Genomic DNA, 25,782 nt, shown 5'->3' with positions numbered 1-25,782 from the left:
GCAGCTCCCAGGATCCCTAATCTCGCCAGCACCCAGAATGAAGGCAGAGCCTGCCCAGCAGGCTGGTGGGGGGCAGCTTCAGGGCAGATGCAACAAGGCAGCGTCAGATCCAGACCCTGCCCAGCTTGCCCAGCCACATGCATAGCGCCCCAGGACAGAGCCACGGGGCAGCACTCCAGTCCTGTAGCAAAAACATACAGACAGGCAATCAAGTCCGTCTCACCACCTGGCCTGGTTGCTGTGCTTGCTGTGCTGCCGAGTGCCTGGGCTCAGCAGGACTCTGTACCCAGGAGAAAGCCTCTGAGGCCGCCAAGCAGGGATGCCCCGCTGCCCCCCAAGTGCCCGTGTGACCGCTGGGTGCAACCCCGGGGCTCAGTCACCTGTGGCCCTTCAACAGGACAAGCTCATGGGGGCGCCGTGCAGGCACTGAGAAAGCCGCCCTCCTGTGCGACCCCACTCAGGCCAAGCACATGGTGACGCTGGCTGGGAGGATAGGAAGAGCCTCCTTCGCCCGCCACACGGAGCTGAACGCCTTCCAGGTGTCTGCTTGAGAAGCCTGGCCCATGAGGACGGCCTGATGACACCCACAACCTGAGCTTAAATCCGACCAGGGAGGCCATGGCTTCATGGGGCTTCCTACACAAGCACCCCAAATGCCTTTGTCTGCCCAGCCCCAGTGGCAGGCAGGCAGTGAGAGTGCTGGCTGGTGGCCTTCCTGCCCTGGCCCTGCCGAATTCCCAACCACCAGGCACGTCCAGCTGGGCTGCGGAGATGCCCCGTCCCTGACCCACCTCCCTGGCAGCACTGGCCAAGCTCTGCTGGAGCGGAGACCTGTGTGGTACCTCCCATCCCACCAGCCTTGGAAGGTACTCCCCTGCCGGCCGTTACCAGGTGGACACCACTGGGCGCTGACCATGAGAGCACCCTTCCGGGTCATCTGGGCAAGGGAGGGCCATGGAGCTGGCTCCGTACCAGCAGTCCCCATGGAGGCCTCACGGCACCACCAGGAAATGAGGGTGTGCTGGCTGGTCAGTTGAAGCCCCTCCGCTAGAGAAGATGCTCATCCATCCCTCTGGGGTGGCCAGCTCCAGGCTCTGCTCCTGAATGGCCCACCCATGGCCCTCCTGGCTAGAAGCGCCCATCCCGCCCGGGGGGCCTGGTGGTCACAGGGAGAAATATGTAGGAGAGAGGAGCTAGGGGCCCCAGGCCGTGACAGTGTCTTGGAGCTCAGTCAGCCCACCTCCGGCACCCCCAAATCCAGGGGGGAGGGGGCAGGCATGCCGCAGGAGCTCTTACTTAGCAAACACCTTCTTGGCGATGCGCGCACGGGCGGTGTTGGCCTGCTGCTTCAGGTCGGTGAGGCCAGGGTGCCTCCTCCTCTTGCCCTTGCCTCTCCCGCTGGACCTAGACGAGCCAAGGTCCACTCCCGTGGCAGCCTCCACATCTCTCATAAACTCGGGGTCCTGCCAACCTGCAAAGAGACCCCGAGATTTCAAGACACTTCTGTCACCAACCAGAGAGCCTCTCACTCAAGCCCTGACCCCTCCTTGCCTCAAGGGTCGGCGCAGCTTGCCCACTGCCGGCCAGTGACAAAGGGGGCAGACGGCAAGGCAGAGCTCCCCACCCCCGTCTCAGGGGCCCACAGGGGTCCTGGGATCGGACCCAGAGGCCTCATCTGGTGCATCCACTGACCCCCCGCCCCGCGCAGGAAGGCAGCTGAGACAGGTGCCCGTGGCAGGCTATTTCCCTGCCTCCAGCTGGACTGGGCCCCAGCAGGCCCCCAATTACGGTGGCCAGACCCATCTGCTGACTGGTGTTTGTGCACACCAGGGGCAGCCACGGCCAACGGGTCAGGACCGGGCCGAGCTTTTTTACTGGTCCAAAGAGAACTTGGCAACAGGCTTCAGCAACAAGGGGGCAGCTCTGCTCTTCTTGCCACGTGTGGTCTGCCACGGCCCAGGCCAGGCAAGGCGGCAGGAGAAGGCGCACCAGGTCCCACAGAGCCCGGCCTCACCAGTGAGCTCATCCACCGGGGCTGAGGGAAGCTTCCACTGTCCAGGGTGCCCAAGGCCCTGCTACTGCCCTGGCTGCTCCTTCCCATCCTGGCCTCAGCTTCCTGGCCCCAGTGAGGGCTGCTCTGCCTCTGAAAGGTGGAGGCGGGCTCCAGGAGCCAGGGCGCCATCCAGCCTGGCCACCTCCAGAAGGCCATCCCGGTCAGGAGTGCAACAGCACAGCCCCCTTCATGTGCCCAGACCTACGGACACCGAGCCTGGCTCACAAAAGTGTGCCAGGCGCCCCACACTCTGATGGCGCCCACCACGCCCACGGGAACCCCACGGAATGTGCACCCCAGACAGATGGCTAGGCCTCCCCAAGTTGATTTTTTGAAGTGAAGGAGTACAGGGCTGCACAATTCAGATCCAGGAACGATTAATCCGAGATTAAGGAAAACTGTCTAAACAGTTTATCTCCCGTAATAAGAAGGCGCCACAGTTTAGGAGCCCAGTGAATGGAGCAATTGTTTAAACACCACGGAAAAATACCGGCGCCCGGGAGAGATGGAATGAGCATCTCAGTAAAATGAAGGAGCAATTTAAAAGCCTTTGAAGAAAATCAATAGATGCCGGGGCCACGCGGCCTTCCTGTGCGCTGGCGGGCCCTGGAGCTCGGCGTGCATTGTCACCAAGGTTAGCGCCAGGGAAAAGAAAATTGCCCCGCATGCGAGGGAGGCGGGGATCAATAGTGTAGTTAGTAAAGAGATGCTATTTCACATCTGACTGGCCAGTGCCGGCCCGCGGCCACAGCCCGGTACCTGTTGTTAACAAGTCACCGAAGCCTGGAGAACCAGATACTCTTCAGGGCTGACACAAAAAATACGCACTTAATTTGCTCCTGAGTGTGAGCCACCAGGGAAGGCCTCGCCCTGCGGATTAGCAGGTCAGGGGCCCCCCCTTGCCGCCGTCCATGGCCCAGGGTGGCTCAGACACAGTGTCAGCCTGAAATCTCACATCTGTCAAAGGGAAAAACCCCACTAATGACGACAAACACAGCCAGGCTGGGACCCTCACGTGCAGGCCAGTGCTGCACCCACGCACATGGCTGCCTTCCCTTCATCGGGGCTCTGGGTCGGCGATGTGGCTTTCTTGGGACAGCGAGAGCCCCAGGCAGCCAGGACCTCCAGCCCAGAGCCCAGGCTTGACAAACCACAGGGACACTGAGACAGATCAGGGATCTGGTGGGTACCCCCCAATTCTGAGAGTGCCCACATGCTGCCCAGACAGTGATGGCCACTTCTGGGGGACACCACGTGGCCCTGCTGTTCAGGGATCCTTGGGAGTCATGTGGTGGCCAGCATGTGCCATGTGCCCAGCACAAGGCGCCGACACACGTACCGTGTTGAGACAAGTTCCCCAAGTTGTCCTGCGAACAACACTTACATGGTTCAAGGCCTGAAGCTAGCCTGTGAGCTAGAACCCTGAACCAGCCTCTGTGGAGACCTGGCTCCCGAGCCTTGGGGCTCAGGGCCTGCCTGGCACCTCCTTGCGTCCGCCCGGACATGCACACAGGCATGTGCGCACACATGCCCGGAACCTGCTGTGCTGCAGAGGAGAGGGTGTGGGCAAGACAACGGGTCAAGTGTCCACCTGGTGAGAATGTGCTGCTCTCCTCTCTGGAGAATGGGCTTCAGCCAGTAATTTTTCTTACCTCCATTCCCCCATTTCCTTAAAAACGTGACTCAGAACCCAGAACCCGAACCACCAAACAACATGCTGGTGGTTTCTGACCATGAGTCCGTGACCCCAGTGACAGCGACACGAATACGTGGCCCAACTAGAAGCCTGTGTCTCTTGCGGCACTGCTGTGAGTTACGACCATGCTGGAAGCGGCAGGTGGCCGCCAGGGTCCCGGGCCGTCCCCCCACACAGTGCCCACCGTCTGCTCCAGCCCCCAGACCTACCTGCATGCCCTGCTCGTCTCTGCAGCTGCTGCCTCTGTTCCCAGGCCCTATCCTCCGGGTGGAGGGGCCGGCCCGCCTCATCTCTGGGGATGATCTTCCCATGGAAAGGGCACTGTGACAAAGAGGAGAACTGTCTGGGGAGGCTGGGGCCTCCATCGGCCTGGCCAAAGCCACCTCCCTTCACATTGGCCGCCCGGCACTCAGCACATCTCGGGCTTAGGAGGTGCTGTGGAGAGCAGGGACGCGGGAACCAGTGCAGAGCCCCCCCCAAGTCCCGGATGTCAGACTCCCGACCCCGGCACAAGGCCTGCCAGCCACGGACAAGCCCTCCCTGGGGAGGGGGCCCAGATGAAGACCACGGCGGGCTTCACACCGGCTGGCTAGAGCCCAGCACTCCATCTGGCCACCCTGTCTGTGGCCCAGCGGAGTCCTGCGGCAACCATCCCCACGTGCTGCGGCCCTCCCTGGCCCTGGCTGCCGCCTCACCTTCAGCCGGTCCTGACGCTCGCAGAGCCGGCCATCGGGCCTTGGGGCGCGGCACCGGTGCTGCACGGGCTCGAACTTCCCCGCAAAGGTGATGCAGCGGTTCTGCAGCATCTCTGAGACGGTGGTGCTGAGCACTTCCGTGTCCACCTCACTGGGCTTCCAGAAGCGGTGCTCAGAGTCACACCTGCAACACCAGACTCTCGTAGCTGCCCCAGGGATGCTGCCGACAGCGTGGCTCCAGGCCAGGCAGCCCAAGGAGAGCAGGTCACAAAGACTTCTGGACCCCATCGCAGGTGCCACAAGCCAAACCTCGAGTCGTCCCGTCCACGGCCTCCATGGCTGCCCGAAGCCTGGCAGCACAGGCAGCGCTAGCGGGCAGGGGCTCACCTGGGGGATGCACTTGTGCCCCCTTCTTGTCTGCGGCCCCACAGAGAGCGTCAGCAAGCACTGCGAGGGGACAGCTCCCCGAAAGTCCTTGCAGACCCCAGGCCTGGCCTGTGTGGAGGTCTGAGTCAGAGCACCGGAGGGGCAAGGACGGATCAGGAAGGGCCTCGAGCCAGGCAGCCATCCTTCAGACCTCACGATGCCACACTATGTAGGAGGATGGTGCAGGACGTCTCCCCAGGGAGCCACAGGAAGGTTCAGAAAAGGTCCAGCCGCCCCCCACCCGCCCCGGCCACAGTTCTATGGTCCCAGTAGAGCCTGCCTGTGGTGATCGCACCCGCAGGGACCTAAGGCAGAGCCAGGCCGTGGGCCTGGTAGTATGCCCGCCGGCCGGGAAAAGGCAGGACCAGACACACCCACACTCACTTGAGGATCTTCCCAGCCATCGGCTGCTCCTGGCCCCAGTAGCACAGGTCCACCCCAAAGGGCACTACAGGCGCCCGGGCCCACTCTGCTGCCAGCTTCCCAGCCTCCTCCGGTCCCACAGGTGCCCTGGCGAGGCCACAAACAAGACACCCTGACTGTGCATGCAGGAGCCGGCCACAGCCACCTGCCTCCTTCTGTCCCCCCTTCCTCCCCGAGCACAGACACAGAGCCCCCGGGTCAAAACACTGGAGCAGCGACCTCTGCCACCTTGGGCCCGAGCTCCAGGGCAGCCTCTGGGGCCCATGAGAAGCCCAGCACCAAGCCCCAGCGGGCTCCAGGGAGCTGTGCAAGGAGCTGGTCTGGGATCTCTGGTCTTCATCCTGGGCCTGGGGGTGCCCTGACATCCGCCCCCATGCCCCGGCTGACATGGCAGCTCTCTGAGGACCCTCCCATCCCGTGCAAGCCCTGCCCTAGGCACAGATAGTGGCAGGTGCTCTCCCGGCCAGGGGCGCACCCAGGACTGCCCCCGCACAGCCAGAGGGGTCTCGGCAGCTTGAGGAGGCAGGTCAACACCCTGGGCAGAGGCAGAGTATCTGGAAGTCACCTGGGGCTCGGGGGAGGGGGCAAGCGTCCACGCAGCTGATGCAGCTGGGCAGCAGCAGAGGTGGGGTCACGTGCCTCCTCATCCCTCCTCGCCATCTTCCTTGCCTGCAAGCCCCGTGCAGCTGGGTCTTTCTCCAGCCCTGGAACAGAGATGTGCTGTTGTTCCCAGCCACCGTTTCCACGAGCCCAGACCGACCTGCGGGGGCACTGTGCTCCATCCCATGGGGACAGCACAGCAGTGATGCACGCACTAGCCCACAGCCAAGCTCCACGCAGCACCTGCTCGGCCGTCAGCCAGACGAGCCCACCACGCTGGTGTCTCCCAACACCACAGACGAGGCCACCAGGCCGCTGACCTCTGCAGGCCAGCGTCCATCCCCAAGTCCTGACAACAGGGTGAAAGCAGATTCCTCAACACTATCAGGGCCCTCCCTGACCCCTGCTGGCCCCTCTGTGGGGTGCACAGCTCCCCTGCCCCGTGCAAGCCACGGTCCCAGGGCGGCACAGGATGTGGATGATGTCACCAGAGGCAAGGCACCCCGTGGGAATCGCCCCTCCCCACACTCGCTGTGGGGGCCAAGGGCCTGCACCGAGCACTCTCCCGCTGACAGCCTGCAGGCTGAGTGCGCTCACACCTTGAGAACTGTGATCTGCCAGGAAGGAAGGAAACAGGCTGAGCAGCGTGCCCCAGAGGACGAGACGTCAAGAGGTCAAGTGTGCTGCACGCTCCCCAAGGGCCTAGGGGCCCGGAGCTTGGGAAGAGGAGGGGAGCGTGGAGACCACCCCCACAGAATGCGGTAACGACTTGCCAGGCAGGTGGAGGCGCACGTGAGTGGCACGCACCCCAGGCAGCAGGCGGGGGACGAAGCCGGGGGCAGCTTTCACAGCTCAGGTGGGGAGACCAGATGCGCAGCACACAGGTGTCAGCATCGCCATTACCGGACCCCAGAAGCACAGAAAATATAACTGGAGTTTGGAAACAGCTGAAGAAGTAAGACACCCAATTTTCCTGGAATTTGGGAAAGACCAAAAGGGCCTGCTGAGTGCCAAGAAAGAGATGGAGAAAACTTGGCTAATGCAGTTACGAGGAGATTTAGAGACGTTGAAGATGAAGAGAAAGATCCAAAAAGCTTCCAAAGAGAAAAGGCGGATACCTTGAAAGACAAGCATCCTACCAATGCATTTTTAACAGTGACGGTGAAGGTGAAGTATCTGGAGACCATCCTGGGGAGGTTGAAGGAAAAGACGTTCACACTTAGAACTTTCTATCTAGCTCACTAGCATCTCGCGGTGCCCGTGATGGACGGCCCCGTGCACACGAGACCCCCTCTGGAGCCACTGGAAGGCCTGCTTCGAAAACACTCCCCGAGAAAGTAATCGATCTGTCCGGGAGGAAAGTGAGTTTGGGGCAAGGCACGCGAATGTAAGTGCAAAGTGACGGCCATGCCTCTCGCTGCACACCCAGCACCAGAGCTGAGCCAGCACCGGGGTGAGCACAGTGTGGGGCTGGGGAGGGCTGCGGGGGGAGGGCTGCGGGGGGAGGGGGGTGCAGACATCGTTACGCTGTGACCGGAACCGCGCACAGGAAACATGGGGATGAAGCTTTCAAAAATGCGGGATAACCCTCAGAAAAATCAGTGATCTTACAATTGTATTAATATTTAATGAATGTTTTAAAAACGAACAGAAAAAACATTAACCTACCAAACCAAAGGTGGGAAAAAGAGAAAAACAAGTGGGCAGTGAAGTGCCTGGGACACTGAACAACAATTCATTAAATGGATTAAAATCAGCTAAAAGGCAGATTTAGCAACTTGCGGTCCACACAAGACCCACTTAAAGCAAATGGTCAACAGAACGATGAAGCTGAAGAGGGCCATGTGGACTTACCCTGCAAGTGGGACACAGAGAAAGCAGAGACAGCAGCTTCGCCAGGACAACCGGGGTTCAGGCTCAGAATGGACATATGAGCAGAGACACGGCGCACGTGGTAAGCAGCTCTGGGGCTTGCCGTGCCCGGCTCTGCAGACCCTCATAAAACAGACCAAAAAGGTCAAATTCACAGCCACAAGGGGTGCTGTAACCGCGAAGCCTTTCAGAACACACACACACCTGACCGGACCACCAGGCAGGAGGACCGGGGGACCTCAGCGTCCCCAGACCACGGTCCCTGGGTCACGGAGCGGTCAGGAGGAGCCGAGCAAAGGGCAGTGGAGACCCAGATGTCAGAGACTGACACACACACCCTTCCTGAGCACGCAGACGCGCGGGGTTGAGGGTCCTGCTGAACACGGCTCCACCCAGCACTCTCCAACACCGAAGCACCAATACCGGATTTGGAGGGAAAATCGGAAAGGACGTGGCAGCACCGAGGACTGGACACCAGGGAAGGCTTCCCGGCCATTCGGGACTTGAGGAAGAGACTCGCTGGGCCGGTGCCGCTGGGAGGGGCCGGTGCCGCTGGGAGGGGCCGCGCCACGCTTCGGGCGTGGGCTCTCTGCAGCAGGGGCAGCCTGACTCGACCTGGAGACGGCCAGCCCAATCCTTCGTGGGCGTCAGCGGACAGGCCACTTTCTGCGCATGGTTTTCCCCGCACGTGGCTGCGCATAGCTGGTTTCCCGGGGGCTCCAGAAGCCCACGGGCCCTTCGCAGGAAACACCTGCCGGCGCCTACTCCAGACGCCCAGCAAGCCTGCCTGCTGCCCTTTCTCAGGTTCCCGCGGCTGAGAGTGGAAGACCGCTCGGGCGTGACGGGTCCCCCAGCGTGGGGACGACAGACCAGGCTCCATCATCACCATGACACCCTAGCCCCAGCTCCCAAAACCCCCCAACACCCCTACTCGGGATACTGACAAGAGCCTGTCACGGTTAGTCAGCCCCACGAGTGTGCATGCGTGCCCCATGCACGCGCCCAATGCAGGGCGGGGGCAGGAGGGAGGCTGATAAGTGGGCATTGTGGCATTTAGATGGATACAATCACAGCCTAAGGATCAATATGAGAATTCCTAGGAGTTACAAGAATGAAATATATTTTTCATTGATTTGTTGTTTTAAACCATTAAAAAGATGGGTAAGCGTGTTAAAGCAGAGTAAATACTCAGGGCGCTAAAAAAACACTACCATTTTCACATTGTTGTAGAAAATCAATCTCACTGACATACACTTTCAAAGTAAAACCCCAAAAAGCAAACAGCATGCCTCAGGCCCAGGAGTGAGCATTCTCCAGCAGAGCTGGAGGCCACATGCCACGGCCACACTGCCTGGCCAGCCGCGCCCAGCCACCAGAAGGGCGTGGGCCTCCTGTATAGGAGCCTGGCTCAAATTTACGCCCACATTTGCTTTTCAAAAGAATCCTACAAATGCCCAAATCCCCTTTTTTGTTTAAATTGACCAAGTGGCACCCATTTGCCTGGAGCACTAAGGCAGACAGGGTGGGAGCGATGAATCGATAGCGGGAAATGGAGAGGCTGCGGCTTCCACACGGAGTTAGGCCGCCGAGCTTGACATTATTGATTTTACCTAGTTCAGCTGGCCTTGTAATTAAAATGTAAATTTGAGAAAGAGATTATGTCCTGACAGAAATGGTAGGATTAAGGGGAAGATAAAAGCCCCTCAGTGAAAATTCAGAGAAAGAAATAAGAAAAGCACCAGCTTCCGCAGCTGTGTGGATTTAGACGAATCTACTGCAGGTTCACCTGCGTTTAACTGAAAAAACAGCGGCGGAATATAAACTACGTTATGAACTGACTCTCCCGGCACATTTCCAGGGCCCTGGGGCCACCGGGGCTCACAGTGGGATTTAGGGTGGTGGCCAGGGCGGACCCCACCCGGGGGCATGGCTGTCTCGGGCATGCAGTCGACCCTGGGTCATGGGCCGTCCCGACCCCTGGGACCCTCCGCAGTCCACCTGTCTGCAAACACAGATGGACAGCACCTGGCCCAGATCCATGTCGGCCACTAGCATGACCTTCCAGGGTACAGACAGGATGCTGTGAACCTTCCAGAGAAAAGGGGTGAGCCGGTGGCAGCGAGACCAACAGGGTCTCTGCCTCCCTCCCTGGGCTCCCGAGGCGCCCTCCAGGGGCCAGGCCACGGGCACCAGGGACTCGGGCCCTGCTGGCCTCAGGTGTACAGGGGCACAGAGGAGGAGGCATCCCGCCTGCCGGACGAACACTGCAGAGCTCAGTGGGGCAGGCACACACACCACCAGGCTTGCAGACTGTCAGGATCAGGAGTATCTCTGTGTGGAAGCTGCTCTGCTCCAGCGTGGCTGGGCCCCAGCTGGCAACACCTGGAGGCAGGGTCACCCACTGTGGCGCCACGGCCGGGCTGAGTCCACGCGCGTGTCCTGTGAGCACGGTGGGCCCACACAGCCTGTCGCCCAGTCCCCTCTGCCACTCCTGCTTAGCACCTTGCCAGTGGGACTGGCGGCAGCCCCACCGTCCCTGCTGAGGGCCACGGCCTGCGTGGCAGAGTGGACGTGGCACAGACGAAGCGCTCCGTGGACTGCAGGCAGCTGTGCTCACCGCGGTCATCAGAACTGGCTACCGAGCACGGCCCCAGGCCAGAGACAAGCTCTCCCTCCTGCGGAAAGGGCTCAATGCCCTCCGAGCAGGACGTGCTGAGGGCCAGGGCAAGTGTCTGCAGCTGGAAAGCCTCGGAGAGAGGACTAGCTAGGGTCAGCATGGGGCTCCCAGGCCCCAGCGCCTCAAAGCCGGACCTCTGCTGGGCGCGCTGCCGGCCGCAGGAGGCACTCAGGCAGGGGCTGCCCATCACCAGACTCCTCCGTTGCAGAAACTTGGAGAAGTGACCACACTGAGTGGGCTGTTCCCTGGCAGTCCTGCCCCCACTACCTACTGTCCCAGCCTGGAGCACAGGCAGCCTCGGGTGTGGCCAGGCTTCTGCTGGGCTCCGGCCTGGGCACGGGAGGGCAGTCACTGGTCCCGACAGATGCCTTAGGCAGCCCCCAGGTACCTCATGGGTTCAGGTGGTGCCTCTGGCCACAGGGAGCCCCTGCTCTGGGGGCGGGGGGGGGGGACAGCAGCATAAACCAGGGATGGCAGGCCATTTCAGGTGCAGAAGAACACGGAAGAACAAAGGGCAGGAGCGTTGCCTATCGGTCAAAGGAAGACCCAAAAGCTAAGAACTGAAGGCCCGTATGGCTGGAGCAGAGGGCGAGGCAGGCACACGGGCCCTGGTGGGCTGGGAGCCGGGGCGGGTCGCTGCTGCTCCCATGTCCAGGCTGGTGCCCGGGGAGAACCGGGGCTGTGCGAACGGCAGGCGTCTGGTCTGGATGTGCTACTTTGGCACGATGCCCCTACTGGGCCCCAGCGCCACACCTGAGCTCCAAACATCTACACTCCGGTTAACAAATTCACATTTTGCCTTATAGACTCAGAGAGAAATCGACTGGTCTGTTTTTCCAGAAAAGCTGTGGGTCTTGTTTTTATTTGCCTCCTCTGTGTGTGCTGGGTAGATCCTGCGGACCCACACCCCTTCTCGCTAGATGGCCACCATGCTGGGGTGCAGATGCGGGAAAGAAGGAAACCCCAGACAGCAAACACTAGTCAGAGCTGGGGCTGCACTTCCCAGGAACAACCCTCCTCCGCCATGAGCTACGGAGGGGTCCTGGGCCAGAGGGGGAGTCCATGACTCCACAGATGGCAAGTGGGGAAGCCCCAGCCAACAGGGCCCGGGGACTAAGGAGCCCAGCAAACAGTCACCAGTCTCCTGCCACCTCGGGAGTCACCCACAGCACTGTCCCCGGGGCACAGGAGCTGTGCGGGCTCTCTGCTCTGGGGTGCCTGCCCCACTCCTGGACTCGCTCCCCAGCGCTGAGACTTGTGTGTCCCCAGCAGGGCTGCCCCTCGTGTGGCGCCGGCCTGGCTGTGCCCACAGAATGGGTGCTGGGGCCTGCGCACCACAGGGACAGTGGGAGCCCACTGCGGGGAGGCCTTGGGGAGGAGCCCGACCCGAGAGTACCTGGGGAACAAAAGGAGAGTTTCAAGATTTTCAGTGACAGACCTGCAGTGTCAGCAGGCGGGGCGCCCACCATGGCTGGCTTCCCTGCTCAGTGGGCCCCAGACCCCAGATGTGAGGTCACGCCCTGAGGGTCAGCATCTTTAGCAGGACCCTGCCCAGCGCCCCCACCCCCCGCACTCACCACACTCCGGCCCCAGGTGGTCGGGGATGCAGGCCTCGTACCCCTCCTTCTCTGGGACCTCGACGAAGTCCCGATCATCCTCGTCCTCAGCCTCAGCCCTGTTCCCTGGGGCTGCCACCTGTGGAAACACCCCCAGACCTATGTATGAGCATAGCGCAGGGGCCTGGAGGTCCCTGGCCCTGCCACAGCACTGGAGACCCAAGATCACCTCTGGGCCTGGTCCCGCCCCTGAGCTCACGCCAGATCCGCAGCTCGCGTCCAAACCACATACAAACCTGCCCCACCACCTGGTGCCCTTGGAGATGCAGGGGAGAGGCGCAGGGGTAGGTGCGCTTCCAGAGCCTCGGGAGACCGACTTCACCCAGGGAGAGGCAGGGCCACCCCTCCCTCCAGGTCAAAGCACCACAGCCACCCCACGTCCACCCTTGTCGGGGGCAGCTCTGGGGATGCTGGTGTGACGACGACACTTCTGGAACATTCTGTCCTTAAGAATGACTTGTTAAAAAGCCACCGAGAAAACAGTTTCCTTTGGATGAGACCCCTTTCCCCACCCAGGTCAGTGTGGTGAGGGGCCCAGAGCCACCAGAGGGGCTGGGGGCCACTTCCACCATAGCCTGCCCAGAGGGCCTGAAGAACTGCACGAGGCTGGCTTCCTTTCTATGAGACCCGGACCCTCTGCCCCCACCCCGCTGGCTGGGCAGCACCCGGCCTCTCCACGGGGGTCCTCCATGGAACAGGAGTCGGGCTTCTGCAGCTGACCCCACATTCTCAGTGACCCCCCCCACAGCCCTAGGACCAGACTTGAGGCGAGCAGCCCCCACGGGATCGGTCCTTCCCAAGAGGGTCACAGCAGGGAGGAACCAGGAGTGCCCGCCCCACTGCCAGCCGGCCCTGGAGTACTCGGGAGCCAGTTCAGCCAGACCAGGGCGCAGACCCTGCACCAGTCTCAATCCCACTGAAGGAAACATCCAGGATGGAGGCCCCTGTCAGATAAATACCAACTACTGGGGCAAACTCTGGAGAACCTCGTGACACACGCCTTCACTTCTGAAATCTTTCTCCACAGTACACCTCAGGGCCACTGTCGAGGTGGAGGACAGAGAGCCTGGGTGACAATGGGGGCAGGAGGCCCCCCCCCCCAGGCTCAGCTGAGTCACAGACACCGGCAGCCCCCCGCAGCCCCCCGTCGCTGCAGAGCTGGGCCTGGTGGTGGCCACCGCGACCGGGGACATCAGCAACCACATCTGCCGTTACCTGCGGGCCTGGGGACGCCTGCGGGGGAGCCACCGCCAGCCCCCAAGAGGCACAATCAGATGCAAATGCACTTTGTTTGGGTACAACCCACGGCGGTGCATCTGGGAAGCATGGGAGACATTAATCATCGGAAACTGTAATTTTTTGTTATCAGTCTAACACTGATCAAAAGGGAAGCCTGTCTCCACCACTGACCTGTGAAACGTCCCAATTATACTCTTTGGAAATGACAGGGGCACTTAACTCCCGAGCTGGGCAAATGATGGCGATCAATCACGTTTGAATAACAATGAGCCACGGACCTGAAAATTATTTTTGTATAGAATCTACCCAGAAATTTATGAAAGGTGGAAAGCAGCCCAAGGTTTTAGGGCATTACGGTTCTCGGCTAGTGCAGTGCGTATCAAACACTAAACAGAATTTATGTGTTTTAATTTTCTAAAAGGTAGATGTGGACTGGGTGCTACAATGCATAACACTGAGCGCCGCACTTTAAATATGGGGGTCATTTTCATAAAATATTATGCTTACCGCTCACACCCTTCAATTTCACCAGGGACTTTTACTAAATTTTCATTTCCTAAAAAATATTTAGCTGCTTAGCTATTAGGAATTATACCCTCTTTCTCCCCAACTAAAACTGTTTATTCCTGTGATGAAATATGGAGCCCTGGGCTGCTCTTTGTTCTTAAATTAACACTTCTCACAGCGGGCTAGGCCGCACCCACCTCCAGGAGGACCCACCGGGGCAAGAACTGCCCTCTCAGGGTCCCCGCAGCCAGGGCGCTGGCCTCTGCAGCAACCCACTTGTGTGCGCGAGCCATGAGCTCTCTAGCCGCAGGCGGCCCCCTGGAACCACAGCGACACCGGGCCGGAGATGGACTTTGCTGCTAACACCGAATCTGCGAATCCGCGCTCCAAAGCCTCCAAGTTCAACATGGAGTTCCCGGGGCGGCGTTGGCTCTCTGAAACGCCCCAGCACCTGGGGGAGGGCAGTGACACCCACTGTCCAGAGGAAGCCCCACGACCAGGCAGTCTCACTGCTGTGACACACGTGTGACCTGCTCCAGGGCCTCACACCAAACACCGGCTCAGAGAACAGGAACACCGCCACCAGCCAGGCCAGGAAGCCCTCTCTAAAAGCCCGGCAAAACAGCACGGCCTGGGGAAACTGAGGCCAGCAGGAAGGAGCCTGGCTGGAGCCAGTCCTGGGGGAGGGGCAGGGAGGTGGCCACCTCCCCTCAAGGTCAAAGGTCACAGACTGGCCAGGGGGCGGGGCACGGGTGTGTGGATGCCCTGAGGCGGCAACCGGTTGAAGGTGGGTGGTCCTCAAAATGGGGTCAACTCATGAACTGTTCTCATTCTGCAGCCCCCCCACCCCACCCCCGCTGCGTCTGGGGTGTGCACCCACCTCCTCCAACAGGTGGAGTCCCTGGGCATGCAGCCTGGGAGGCCCGGGCAGGCAGTCAGAGCCCTGTGGCCCACGGACGCCTCCCATACCGGGGTGGCCCTTCAGGAGACGCCGACAGCCGCCACTGCAGGGAGGCACAGAGGGCCATGGGCCTTCTGGCGGTTTCATACAGATGGAGTCGCACCCACAGTTAAAAGGATTTAGAAAAATGAGCCTCTGGGATCATAATTAAACAAGCAATAAAACGGCTAAAATATACAACACAATCAGTGTACAGCAGCGGGGGTATCGGGGTTACCGATTATTTGAGGAGGAAGAGGAAGAGCGACCTGGCTCTGGGAGCGGGTCTGCCCACCAAACGCATGCCCAGATGCAGCTGGGACCGTTAAATAAATTTTGTACGATCTAATTAACTCGGTGTGCAATCTCAATTACTTTTCACCCAAGAAATCACTTTTGTTCAGTTTTATGTGTGTCTGTTTCCCTTTTAAAAAAAAAAAAAATGATGTAAGGCCTCGTCAGACAAGTGAGCTCCAAACTGCATTTGTCTTTCAGCGGCTTGATGGCCATGCATTTAAAACCCCATTCTATCTTATAAACTAAAAATTAAACGTGCTCAGCTGTGATGGTCGTCACTGCATCTGCTATTTATATGCTAATGCCCTCCCTGGAAGGCCGTGCAAATTGCCCAGCCAGGCCAATATCTCATGTGCATCTCCAGCTGATGGGGACGCGCCTTCAGAGGGCAGAGGGCGGTGGGGCGCGCGGGGCTGACCAGGGCAAGTACGAGGGAACAGGGACCCCCGGCCAACACCACCCGGGGCACTCCGAGCCCACCTGGACGCAGACAAGGCCACAGTGCACGTGGTCCCCTGCTCTGCAGGAACGGAGCTGGTGCAGACGAGCGTCACCGTGTTCCAGAGTGACTGTGGCCCCCTTTCCTGTCTGATACAAACCCACGCAGGATGAGGTGCTCGACAGACAAGCCTCGCCTTGGAAACTGCCTGCTGGCGGTGCAAGCAACCAGGCTATGGGTCAACGGGACACCTGGAGGTCCATTTCCAGGGCGAGGCTGGGGCCAAGAGCCCTGCTGGGTCTGGGCACGTCCGTCCCCCAACACAGGTGGTGACCCAGGAACCACAGGCGGGTAACTCGAGTCTGTGCTACGGTGCAGATGGGCATCCTCTCCTCCGCGGCGGTTACCCTGGGGAGCCCATGTGAGTGGCTGAGCTGCGGGACAGCACATCCCATGGAGTGCACAGTGCTTCCCCAGTTCTCACCACCCAAGGAAGCGGCATCCACACAACAACAGGAAAACCCGCTGCGCACGCTCTCCTTCCTCAGCCCAACCTTCACAGGCAAAATGCAGGCGGCCAGTGCCCTCCGTGGCCAAGGCTCACACAACCTCCCCACAAGACTGAGTCTTACCACCTGTGTACTGGGGTAGTGACGTGACCCACCTCACAGGGCTGCTTGTGGAATCAAAGGGACGACGCGTGAAGGTGTTCAGGAGCAAGGGGTGCGCAGCAGTGCAGGGGGAGAGTTGGACGCGGCGGGGCTGTGCTCTGGGGCCCCAGGGCGCAGGGGAGAGGGCCAGCCCTGAGCAGTGGGGCACCTGTGTGCGCTGCCAGCCCTGGTGAGAAGGGCGGAAGGCGTGCGGACCCCTCCCCCGGTTCGCAGCCCTGCAGCCTCGTGGCCTTCAGCGTGATGGAGGGAGCCGCGTCTCCAGGAAGGTTGTTTACTGGCCCTGCCGCGCACAAGGTCCTGGCTGCTGGCTGATTTAGTTCCCCTGCCTCCCTGGGGTGCCTGACTCGTTCAACATTTCATTCCCTGGCTTCCTGCTCTGTCCTTTTCACCTACAGGAAGCCGGCACTCACGTGGCTCCCACGGCACAGAAAACTTGTCGGACACAATGGCAGCAGGAGCGTCCAGGGCCCCTGCCTGAGGCGGGAGGTACTTCCTCCAGCAGAAGGCCCGTCCCATCTGCTGGGGAGGCTGCGCGGGCAGGCAGCGGGCGGCCGGCACAGAAGGAAAGCCTCCCAGAGCCACGTGGGGTGATGTCTGCTTTGGGAACGAGTGAGGATGTGCCCGCGGTCCAGACCCTGTGGCTGCGTCAGACTGGTGTTCGGTGAGGACGGAAACACCCACACGAGTATTCTACCCGTTTATACAACCCAGCCATTAAAAAAAAAATCCTGCTGATAGTTTATATAAACTGATGCTTGGAATTATTTTTTTCATAGTAGTTGGTAGGAAATTAATATTTTGTTAATTACACAACACACAATAATTAGTGATCGTGGCCACATAATTAAACCGTAGACAATTTAAAAGTTTATACAGGATTTTTATCAGTTTCACGAATGTAGCAGGCACGGATTATTACACCTCTCCCACAGCAGAGGACTGGAAACTAAATCTACCAAATGATGCTCCACATTGATCTATTTGAGATTTATACACAGCTGCTTCCAAACAGAACAGAGACACACTCTATAAAACAAAGTTACACATATTTAAACGGACTTAAATATTTCTCAAAGATGGAACCTCTAAGTCAAAAGGAAAACAATACGTAGAAACCAGCAACAACACAAAACCAGAAACAGGACACCTTCCGACACCCCCACCCCGAACGGCTTGTTCCCAGCTGGGCTCCCGACTCCTCCCCAGTGTCTGAGCTGCCAGCCAGGAGCCCTGTGTTTGTGCTCATCTCTGACACATTTGTCAGAGGTCCTAAAATCCTCAAATCCCACGTTCCCGAATCAGCGTCCCCAGCTCGGCCAGCTGTGCACGCGGTTACCACACCGACCCCGCCAGGTTGGGAAACGCTACGGCAAATGATTTAAAGCCCTGTCCGTTTTACTTGAAAATGAGCAGAGAGCAACTCGTTGGTAACTTCTAATTACCGCAGTGGCTCCCGTGGCCGCCCGCCCTGCGCGGAGTGGGAGCAGATGTGCAGATACGTGGCGCGTCTATTCTGGGAAGCGGCGCTCACCTGAGCGGGGTGCTGTGACTCAGCCACTCGAGCCCCAATCGCTTCATCTCCAGGTGCCGCCACCCGCCAGCACGGGTGAGCACAATCTCCAAGGATTTCACTTCTCCACCAACTGATTTAAAAAACACAATCTCCAAGGCACAATCTCCGAAATCCTTGGAGATTGTGCCTTTTTTAAATCAGTTGGTGGAGAAGTGTCGGGAAAGTGTCCGTTCGGCTGACAGAGGCACTGATGCGCCCTTCCCGCTGAAGCCGCGCCACCTTCCCACAGGCGGCTTCAGCCTACAGGGCCCCAGTGACCCGCGGCTCTGAGTCCCGGCCGGCCCTCCTATCCATGCAGGAGGGGCAGGGCCCCTTCACCCACAGCCCTCCTCCAGGTTGGCCCCCCCCCCTCGCCGCGCTCCCCCGAGGCTCCCTGACCAGCCTGCCCAGAGCAGCATGGAGCTGCCCCCACCAGACGCTCCCTCGGATGCCTGGGGGGCAGTGCCGGGGGCTCCCAAACAGTCCAGGCACAGGCCAGGCACTGGCTGGGGCTGGGGCCGGCCCCGCAGAACACCTTGTGCCTCCTGCACTGGGAGGCCCCAGCCTCACTGGGCCCGTTAGGAGAACTGCCCTTCCCCTGGGGGCCCTAGAGCTGTGAGGCGAGAAGGTTCTGCTGCCAGCTCTGGGCTCCGAGTCCTGCCCACCCCAGCAGTGCTGCGGACCCCAGGCCTGGCGGGGAAGGTCATGCTGTCCAACCAGTCCTCACGGCTTCCGGGGCTCTCCCCAAAGCCCCAGCTACCCTGAGGGTGCTTCCCCAGGTTCCTTCAGACACAGCGCGAGCCCCTGCTAGGCAGGGGGGCCGGTCGTCAGGGCGCCATGAATCCCCACACCCCTCCCTGCTATCAGGCCAGCCGCTGCCCTGATGCCAAGACCCTGGCTCGTCCAGCATTCAGAGATAAATCCCTCCCGACGTGCTAGACAAGCCAACTGGATCACCTCCCTCCTGAGACCAGAGAACAGGGCTCCTCGGGTGTTAAAAAAAAAAAAAAAAAAAAGCACCTTGGTCAAAATTCACACAGCTATCTTCTTGGTGAGCTCACAGCCCCCAAGCTCTACAAAAAACCTCGCGCCCAAAGAAACCCCGCTAGGACATCAGCCGGCAAATGCCAGGCAGCCTGCAGGCCCTGCTCCCAGCCCAGAACTTTCTTCAGACACCACAGCTTTGCTGTAGAAAGACAAGACCGCCCTCTGCCGGTCCCTGGGGCCCCCACACCCTGCACCTGGAAGACAGCCGGTGGGGCCATCCCTCAGAAACGCACGCCAGGGTAGCGGCCCTGCGACAGGTGTCCAGTGGCTCTGGAGCAGTCAAGGTCACTGGGTGCCAAGACCCACGGTGTCAGCCACCGTCCGTCCTGGGTCTGAGTGGCTCCGAACCTGCTCTCTTCCCTCCTCCCACCCCAGAGCTCCTGCTCTAAGCAGTACATCCAACCAGAGCAGATGTGCAAATACGCCGCTCAGTGGGCCAGGTTCGGGGGGTCCCAGCACCCTCGCAGAGAGGTGCACTCCGGAGTCTGCTTCCCTGCTTCTAAGAGGGCAGCGGCTGTGCTGACCCCCACTGTAGTCCAGCTCTGAGCGCCCTGCCCTACTGGCAGGCCCCCGAGGACACCTGCGGAGGGACGTGGCTCTCATGTCCATCTCAGCATCAAGGTCCAGGCCTGGCACAGGTCACGGGAGGGGGGCCCCCAAAGTCACCTAGTGTCCCAAGAGCTGATGGACCTCACCCATGCCCCATCAGCTAAGTGTGGGCCTGTCCCTGCTCCGCAACCTTGCCTGGGGATGCAGCACTCAAGAGGACTAGCCTCCCCCTCCCAAACCTGTGCCTGTGAGGTGCCACATGACCAGAAGATGCCCAGCCTTGACCAGCCTCCCCAGATGGGGCACCAGGCTGCATGTTCACCCCACCTCGCCACCCGGGAGCTCCTCTGCAGGGCCCTGCTTGGGACCATGGCGTCCACCTCCCCAGGCCAGGGACACGGCCTTCTGCGTAAGTCCGAGGACAAGTCCTGATTCTGTGTCTACCTCAGACACCCCAACACCAAGTGTCCTTGGCCACGATGCAGGTGGACAAGAAGAAATGCTGAAGCCCCTAAGGCCCTCACCAGCTCACGGGAGGCTCTGTTGGGCACTCAGGAGGCTCAGGGTATAGCAGTGCAGCGGGGCTGGCCTGGATCTCAGCTCAGCCCATGGCCGCCTCCTCCAGGGCCCTGGGATCTCCCTCCCAACTAGAACCTTCTGTCTCCTCCTGCAGCTCTCCCATGCCCTCCTGCCCTGGACCCTGGACCCACCCTCCATCCACAGGGAGGCTTGCGCTGTGCTCTCTGGCCCCCCAGGCCAAAACTTCCATTTCAGGAAAGGAGCTCCCAGCAGGGCAGGAACCAGAATACTTCCAAGCCCCACTGACTCCTGCTGACTCAGAAAACAGCTCAAAGAGGAGATCCTGCAGTCACCCCTCCCCAGGCTGCTGGCGGCACTTACCTCCCTCCAGCGCCCTTCCTCAGGCTGGATGTCCAGCTCTCCCAATTGCCTCAGGGCCCTTTCCAGTTCCATCTTCAGGTCGATGGCAGCTTCCAGGTGCCCACCGTGGATCCCTGCGCGGGTGAATATCTGCCAACAAGGGGGCGCATCATTCAGGCAGGCCGGGGCACCCTCCCCACCCCCCCGGCGTACACCCCCGCACACCCCGTGGCCCCGACTCTGCCCCGGCACCCCGGCACGCGGGGACCTCACCTGGACCCAGGAGCACACAGCTGGCAGGAAGGTGTTTTGCATAAGCTTGAGCGCGTCCCGGGCGGAGTGGATGACAGCGTGATTGTCTTCATCCTCACGCACCCTCAGATTGTCTGTAACAAAGCACGCAGGGTCACTAGAAGCACCAGGGCCGGTCACCCAGCACCACGGAGGGTGCCCCAGCCACATTCTGCCCAGGACCCCATACCTCGTGCCCGAGAAACAGATTTGGTACTTTAAGATTCTGATTTTGGTGCAGACCATTTTAGCCTGAGCCCGATGCCTCCCTCCACACCAGACCTCGAGACCCCACACAGCATTCTCACGGACAGACAAGACCCCAGTCCATCCGCCGAGCCCCAGGAGCCCTGGAGCCCCTTCCCACTGCTGCCCACACCGCTGCTCAGTCCCACGGCCCTCCCTCCGCCACCCCAGCCTGTCTTCAGCCGGGTACCCCCACCTGCTGCACATGGCCTGCTCACCCCCCAACCCCGCCGGACAGCTGTTAGTTCCCTGGGGCTGGTGGGACCCAAGATGCCTGGGGGTGGCAGGTCTTCACAGAGCTAGGCAGCCTGACTGCCCTTCCTCTGTGAACACCCCCAAAGGGCTCCCAACCACACCTGCATCATCACGGTGCAGAACATGGTGAGAAGCTGCTGTCCAACCACGTTTTCCTCCGAGCCAGAGCGGGGGGCGCCTGATCCCTGACAGTCACCCTCCGATCCCGGTGGGCCTGGGACCAGGCCCTGCAGCCTCCCCAGTCCCTTGGAGAATCAGGCCTGCCCATCACACGGAGGACCTTGGGGTGGAGCCACGGGCCCCAAGCCTCAAGTCACCCCTCACCCCAACCTTGGAGTCCCTGCCCTGCTCAGAGTCCCAAGAAGTCTGGGCTCTCGCCAGCGTCCCTAGGGCCCATGGCTGAGGGAAGAGAGCCCTGGCCAGCCAGCAGGAGCGGCGCTTACCTGAGGAGAGCTCCACGTCCAGTGTGTACTTGTGGGAGCCCAGCCCGTGGCGCCGCACAAACCCTTCCTCATCGCTGTCGCTGTCCTCCTCCTCCTCGGCCCCTGTGGCCCCCCGGGGCGGCCCCTCCCCACTGCCGGCTCCGGGATGGCCGGCACAGGCGAGCAGGGTCTTGCTACAGCAGGGCTGCTCCTCGTCCCCGTGACTCCTAGCGCCGGCCTGGCAAGGGGCACTCTGCTCAGACACACTGGAGACCACCGTGGGCAACGAGGCGCCCAGGTCTGCGGCAAAGTCCAGGGGCACCAGCAGCCTGAAGCAGCTCTCCACCTCCGTGAGGCAGCACCGGATGTCCTCGGACATTTCTGCAGACACAGGTACTGCCTGTTGGGGTCCGCCAGCAAACGGCACCACCTCCCCCGGGGCAGCGCCCATGATCAAAGGGAGGGCCACGTCCCAGTAGCAGGTGGGCCCCAGCGGCAGGCGGGCTGTGTTACACGGAAGTGCAGGCTGCCCGAACCTGCGCCTCCCCCTTCCTCCCCCAACAGAGGCCGGTGCCCTGGGCGTGTGGAGGCTTGGTAATCACCGAGAAGCCACCGGCTCAGCAGCACAAGGCCACCCTCTGGGATGTCCTTGGAAACACCCTCAGGTCTGGACTTCTGCTGCGAGTTTCACTGGTGCCCTGGGAATGCCGAGTGGGCTGTGCCGCCATGAACAGAGCTTCCGGAGGCCAGAGGCCAGTGGGGAGCCATCAGGACACACACCAGTCCTCCATGTGGAGCAGATCTCGACCGTTCTACTCTGGCCAGCCACTTCCTGACAGGGATCTCCCTGGGGCTGGCCAACACCCTCCTCGGGGGACAGAGGACTGCTTCCAGCCTCTTCCGGGGCCAGGCACCCCAGAAGTGCCTTCAGCTGGGGCCTGCCCCTCGGGTTCCTCTCCCCCTGGCTGCCCCTCATGGAATGGGCCAGCTGCTCAGAAGCGTCAGGTTTTGGAGGTGGGGGCGCTGGCAAGAGGAGAGGGGCCATGAGATGAATAGGCACATCTCCCTGCTTCCCCCAGCCGAGACCTTCACCGAAGCACGGTGCCCACGCGGCTCCGCCAGGGGGCGCGGGAGAGCAGTGGCCACCCAGACGTTCCTGGGGACAAGGCTGGGGTCTGCCCCCGCTCCCCGCTGCTGCGGCAGCAGGGTGGGCAGGCTGCACAAGGCCCTGGGAGGTGCGGCAGGTGCCCTCAGGCCTGAGAACTCACTCACCCTCCATGTCCCTGACGGCCTGCTCAGACCTCTCCCTGTAGATTCTATCCAAGCGCTTCTGCTTCTCCTCCTCCCGCTTTCTTTCTGCCAGAGTCCGCGCGCTCACGTCCTGAAAATCCACCTGGGAAATTGAAGTGGACGTGAGACCTGACTGCACAGAACACAAAGAAAATGGGTCAAACACAGGCCTAGGAGAAGACGTGCCGGCACCAGCACAGAGCCAGACCCTCTGCGTCCCTGGGGTCCAGTTCTTCCAAACACCAGGAAACACACTTGACGGCAATGATTGGTCCTCGACAGAGGCACGACCAGCCCCATCTTCCAGAAAAAGCAGCATGCTGCTGCGAGGAGTACGGGGGGAGGCCACTCGCCCCACCCAGGGGCCTGGAAACACCCTGGGAGGGGACCCCGGATGTGCAGTGCCAGGCAGTATGCTCAGGCCAACAGTGGGGACCGGCCAGCCACCTGGACAGGAGGGCGGGGTGGCAGCAGCCAGTCCTGGTGGGTCTCATGCACTCAAGGCCACCAGAGCCCACAGCAGCCCACAAGAGGGACTCAACTCCTGGACACAGAGCAAGGCCGTGTCTGAGATGCCGACCCTTTTCCCTCGTTTCGGCTTTCTGTGGAAGTCAAGACCAGAGGCCCAGCTCCCTCCACACATCCTCCTCCCAGAGCTGCTGCCCTGCTCCTGGGAGCACCCCCACTGCCCCCGAACACTGGCTGGCCACCGAGGCCAGACAAGTCTGTCCACCAACACAGCACAAAGTGTGGCCTGCCCACCTGTTTGCGGTGTCTTAGGAAGTGGTAGCCCAAGGAGAGCTTCTTGTAGGCCGCACCGTACTTCTCATGCCACCCTTGGATGGCCCGGGTGGCAGCCTGCCGCAGCCTCTGAGCCACCTCCCTGGGAGGCGGCAGGGGCTGCTCGTGGTCGGTGCCCAGTGTGAGCTCCAGAAACTCCTGAAAGTTGGAAACAACCAGCATCCTGAACTGATGGGACCGGGCGAAGAGCTCGTCTATGGCCTGGAATGCGGAGAGGCGGATCTCGGCATGGTCCTGGCTCAGCTGGGCCATGAGCAGGTGGTAGGCATGGCTGAGCTGCTCCTCTGAAGACCTAAGGACACCAGTCATCCTCACTGAGTGCCTGATACTCTGTGCGCACAGCATGCAAAGCAGCAGGGCCCTCTCCCCTTTGTCCAGAGAAGTTTGGACCAACGACTGCCCTCGGGTCCCTGCCTGTTTCTGTACGACCCACAAGCAAGAATGGTTTTTACAGGGGGCGCCTGGGTGGCTCAGTCATTTAGCGTCTGCCTTCGGCTCAGGTCATGATCCCAGGGTCCTGGGATCGGGCCCCGCATGGGGCTCCCTGCTCCGCAGGGAGTCTGCTTCTCCCTCTCCCACTCCCCCTGCTTGTGTTCCCTCTCTCGCTGTATCTCTCTCTGTCAAATAAATAAATAAAATATTTTAAAAAAATGTTTTTTACATTTTTTAATGGCTGAAACAAACCAAAATAATACTTCATGACATGTGAAAATCTTGACAGCCAGCATCAGTGCCCATCAAGTTTTATCAGGACACAAGCACGGCCGCTCCTTCACATCGTTCCCACTACTGTCCACAGCTGAGCCATCACTGCAGAAACTTTATGGCCTGCAAAGCCTTGAGGAGTCACCATCTGGCCCGTCAGAGAACATCAGAGCAGATTCCATCCCAAGCGGAAACCCCAGCCCCAGCCTCCCCTGCAGACGCAGCGACAGGACTGAAGCAAAAGTGAAAGGACCTGCCCTCCGAGGAGCCTGCACACACCCTGCCCCCTCCTGTTGCCCTTCCTAGCTATCTTCCCTGCAAAAGAAGCTGCTACTGTTCTGCGGTGTTCTGGGTCTACACTGAAACCTAATCTGAGCTGAAATTTTTTTGTCAAAAGCTGAAGACTTCCTTAAAGCCACTTAAATTCTCCTGTTTTGTAAATACAGGATAAGGACCATCAGCAAATCTCGACTTATGCTCAACAGGTCCCAGCTGACACGGCCTTTAGAAAGCGCTCATGCCGCGCACACCGCCCCCCCCACCAAGGACCAGTGCCCCACAAGGTGACCACCTGCCAGAGCTGGGCCCTGCAGGGTCCTGGGGAAACATCCTGGACCGCTCCTTCCCTGCGCAGAGAGACGACAGTGGGGACACAGGCAGGCCAGGGCTGAGACGGATGCAGGTGGTGGAAGGCCTGACCCCAAGGGTGTGGCGGACTTGCTGAGCCAGCCAATTGGTGTGAAATGCTGAACCTTAAGACATACTTGCAAATTTTCTTCAGTTCCTTCATTTTCTCAGGATTCAGCTGGGGTTCCCCCGAAGTTGTGAGCTCTTCTACCAGCTGGGACAGTTTCTGATCCATATCTAGAAACGTGCACGGCAGAGATGTGATATGACCACCTAGCCTTCATGATTTGTTACACATTTCCTGAGCTGTGTCCTGGGCCTTCCAGGGGGCTGCAAGGCTGGCCCCTCCGGCCCTTGCCTCTGAGGCAACCTGGACGCGGAAATACAATTCAGATGATATTCTGGACACAGCATTTTTGGTGGTAAATCAGGAAAAGCGCAACAACAAAATATTAACTCTGGAGCTCTACAACCCCACACACGGGAGATACCTCAGCAACACAACAAGGAATACAACTGCCTAAACAAAATTCAAACGAGCTTTTCCCAAATGTGACTGTGGCACTTCCTCCTTCACAATACCATTCATTCACGGTCCACGAGGCAGCCTCTGCAGACTGCAAAGAGCGAGTGACTGCACTCTTGTAACCTGCACCCAGAGACCCAAAGGCGGATCGGAGCGGAGCACACAGCAGATGTGCAGTAAGGAAAAGGAAGGGTGATGTCCAGGGCCCCAGAAGTCAGTCGTTCGGCTCGAACTGAGACTGGGGGCAGGCAGCATGGGTGCCAGGCCGGCTGCAGGGCTGTTTTCTTCGGTAGAAGGAGGGGCCAGGCCCAGCAGGTGTACACGGCCTCTCCAGGAGGTGCTCTCCGAGCAGTGAACTTTGTCACTGACACCAACTCAATACACACTTGGCAGGGGCAGGGGGCTGCTCACCTGAGCACCCTCCCAGCATCCCCCACTGCC

At 60.2% G+C, this 25,782-nt stretch overlaps 1 protein-coding gene across 4 annotated transcripts in view; it reads right to left on the bottom strand.

Annotated features, from left to right (window-relative positions):
• Nucleotides 1–25,782, bottom strand: part of UVSSA (UV stimulated scaffold protein A) — a 34,494-nt gene that overhangs the window by 7,970 nt on the left and 742 nt on the right. Inside the window, exons 1-13 of one of the 4 annotated variants that reach the window (XM_025887458.2) lie at nucleotides 25,398–25,776; nucleotides 24,953–25,052; nucleotides 23,445–23,775; nucleotides 22,665–22,785; nucleotides 21,414–21,773; nucleotides 20,452–20,564; nucleotides 20,200–20,328; nucleotides 12,020–12,137; nucleotides 5,859–5,997; nucleotides 5,255–5,380; nucleotides 4,445–4,628; nucleotides 3,959–4,070; nucleotides 1,297–1,471 (exon numbers count right to left, since the gene is read on the bottom strand). In XM_025887458.2, the coding sequence (XP_025743243.1) occupies nucleotides 1,297–1,471; nucleotides 3,959–4,070; nucleotides 4,445–4,628; nucleotides 5,255–5,380; nucleotides 5,859–5,997; nucleotides 12,020–12,137; nucleotides 20,200–20,328; nucleotides 20,452–20,564; nucleotides 21,414–21,773; nucleotides 22,665–22,785; nucleotides 23,445–23,775; nucleotides 24,953–25,052; nucleotides 25,398–25,404 (2,015 nt within the window). In that variant the 5' untranslated portion in view covers nucleotides 25,405–25,776. Of the gene's footprint in view, nucleotides 1–1,296; nucleotides 1,472–3,958; nucleotides 4,071–4,444; nucleotides 4,629–5,254; nucleotides 5,381–5,858; nucleotides 5,998–12,019; nucleotides 12,138–20,199; nucleotides 20,329–20,451; nucleotides 20,565–21,413; nucleotides 21,774–22,664; nucleotides 22,786–23,444; nucleotides 23,776–24,952; nucleotides 25,186–25,306; nucleotides 25,327–25,397; nucleotides 25,777–25,782 lie in introns of those variants that run through there. The other 3 variants (XM_073891295.1, XM_025887460.2, XM_025887459.2) reach the window with 3 other exon arrangements.

Source organism: Callorhinus ursinus, unplaced genomic scaffold, assembly GCF_003265705.2.
Source record: "Callorhinus ursinus isolate GAN/ISIS: 27379988/994484 unplaced genomic scaffold, GSC_fseal_2.0 scaffold4, whole genome shotgun sequence".
Classification (NCBI taxonomy): domain Eukaryota; kingdom Metazoa; phylum Chordata; class Mammalia; order Carnivora; family Otariidae; genus Callorhinus; species Callorhinus ursinus.
Note: the sequence above shows the minus strand (reverse complement) of the source record. Positions and strands in the feature narration are given on the sequence as shown.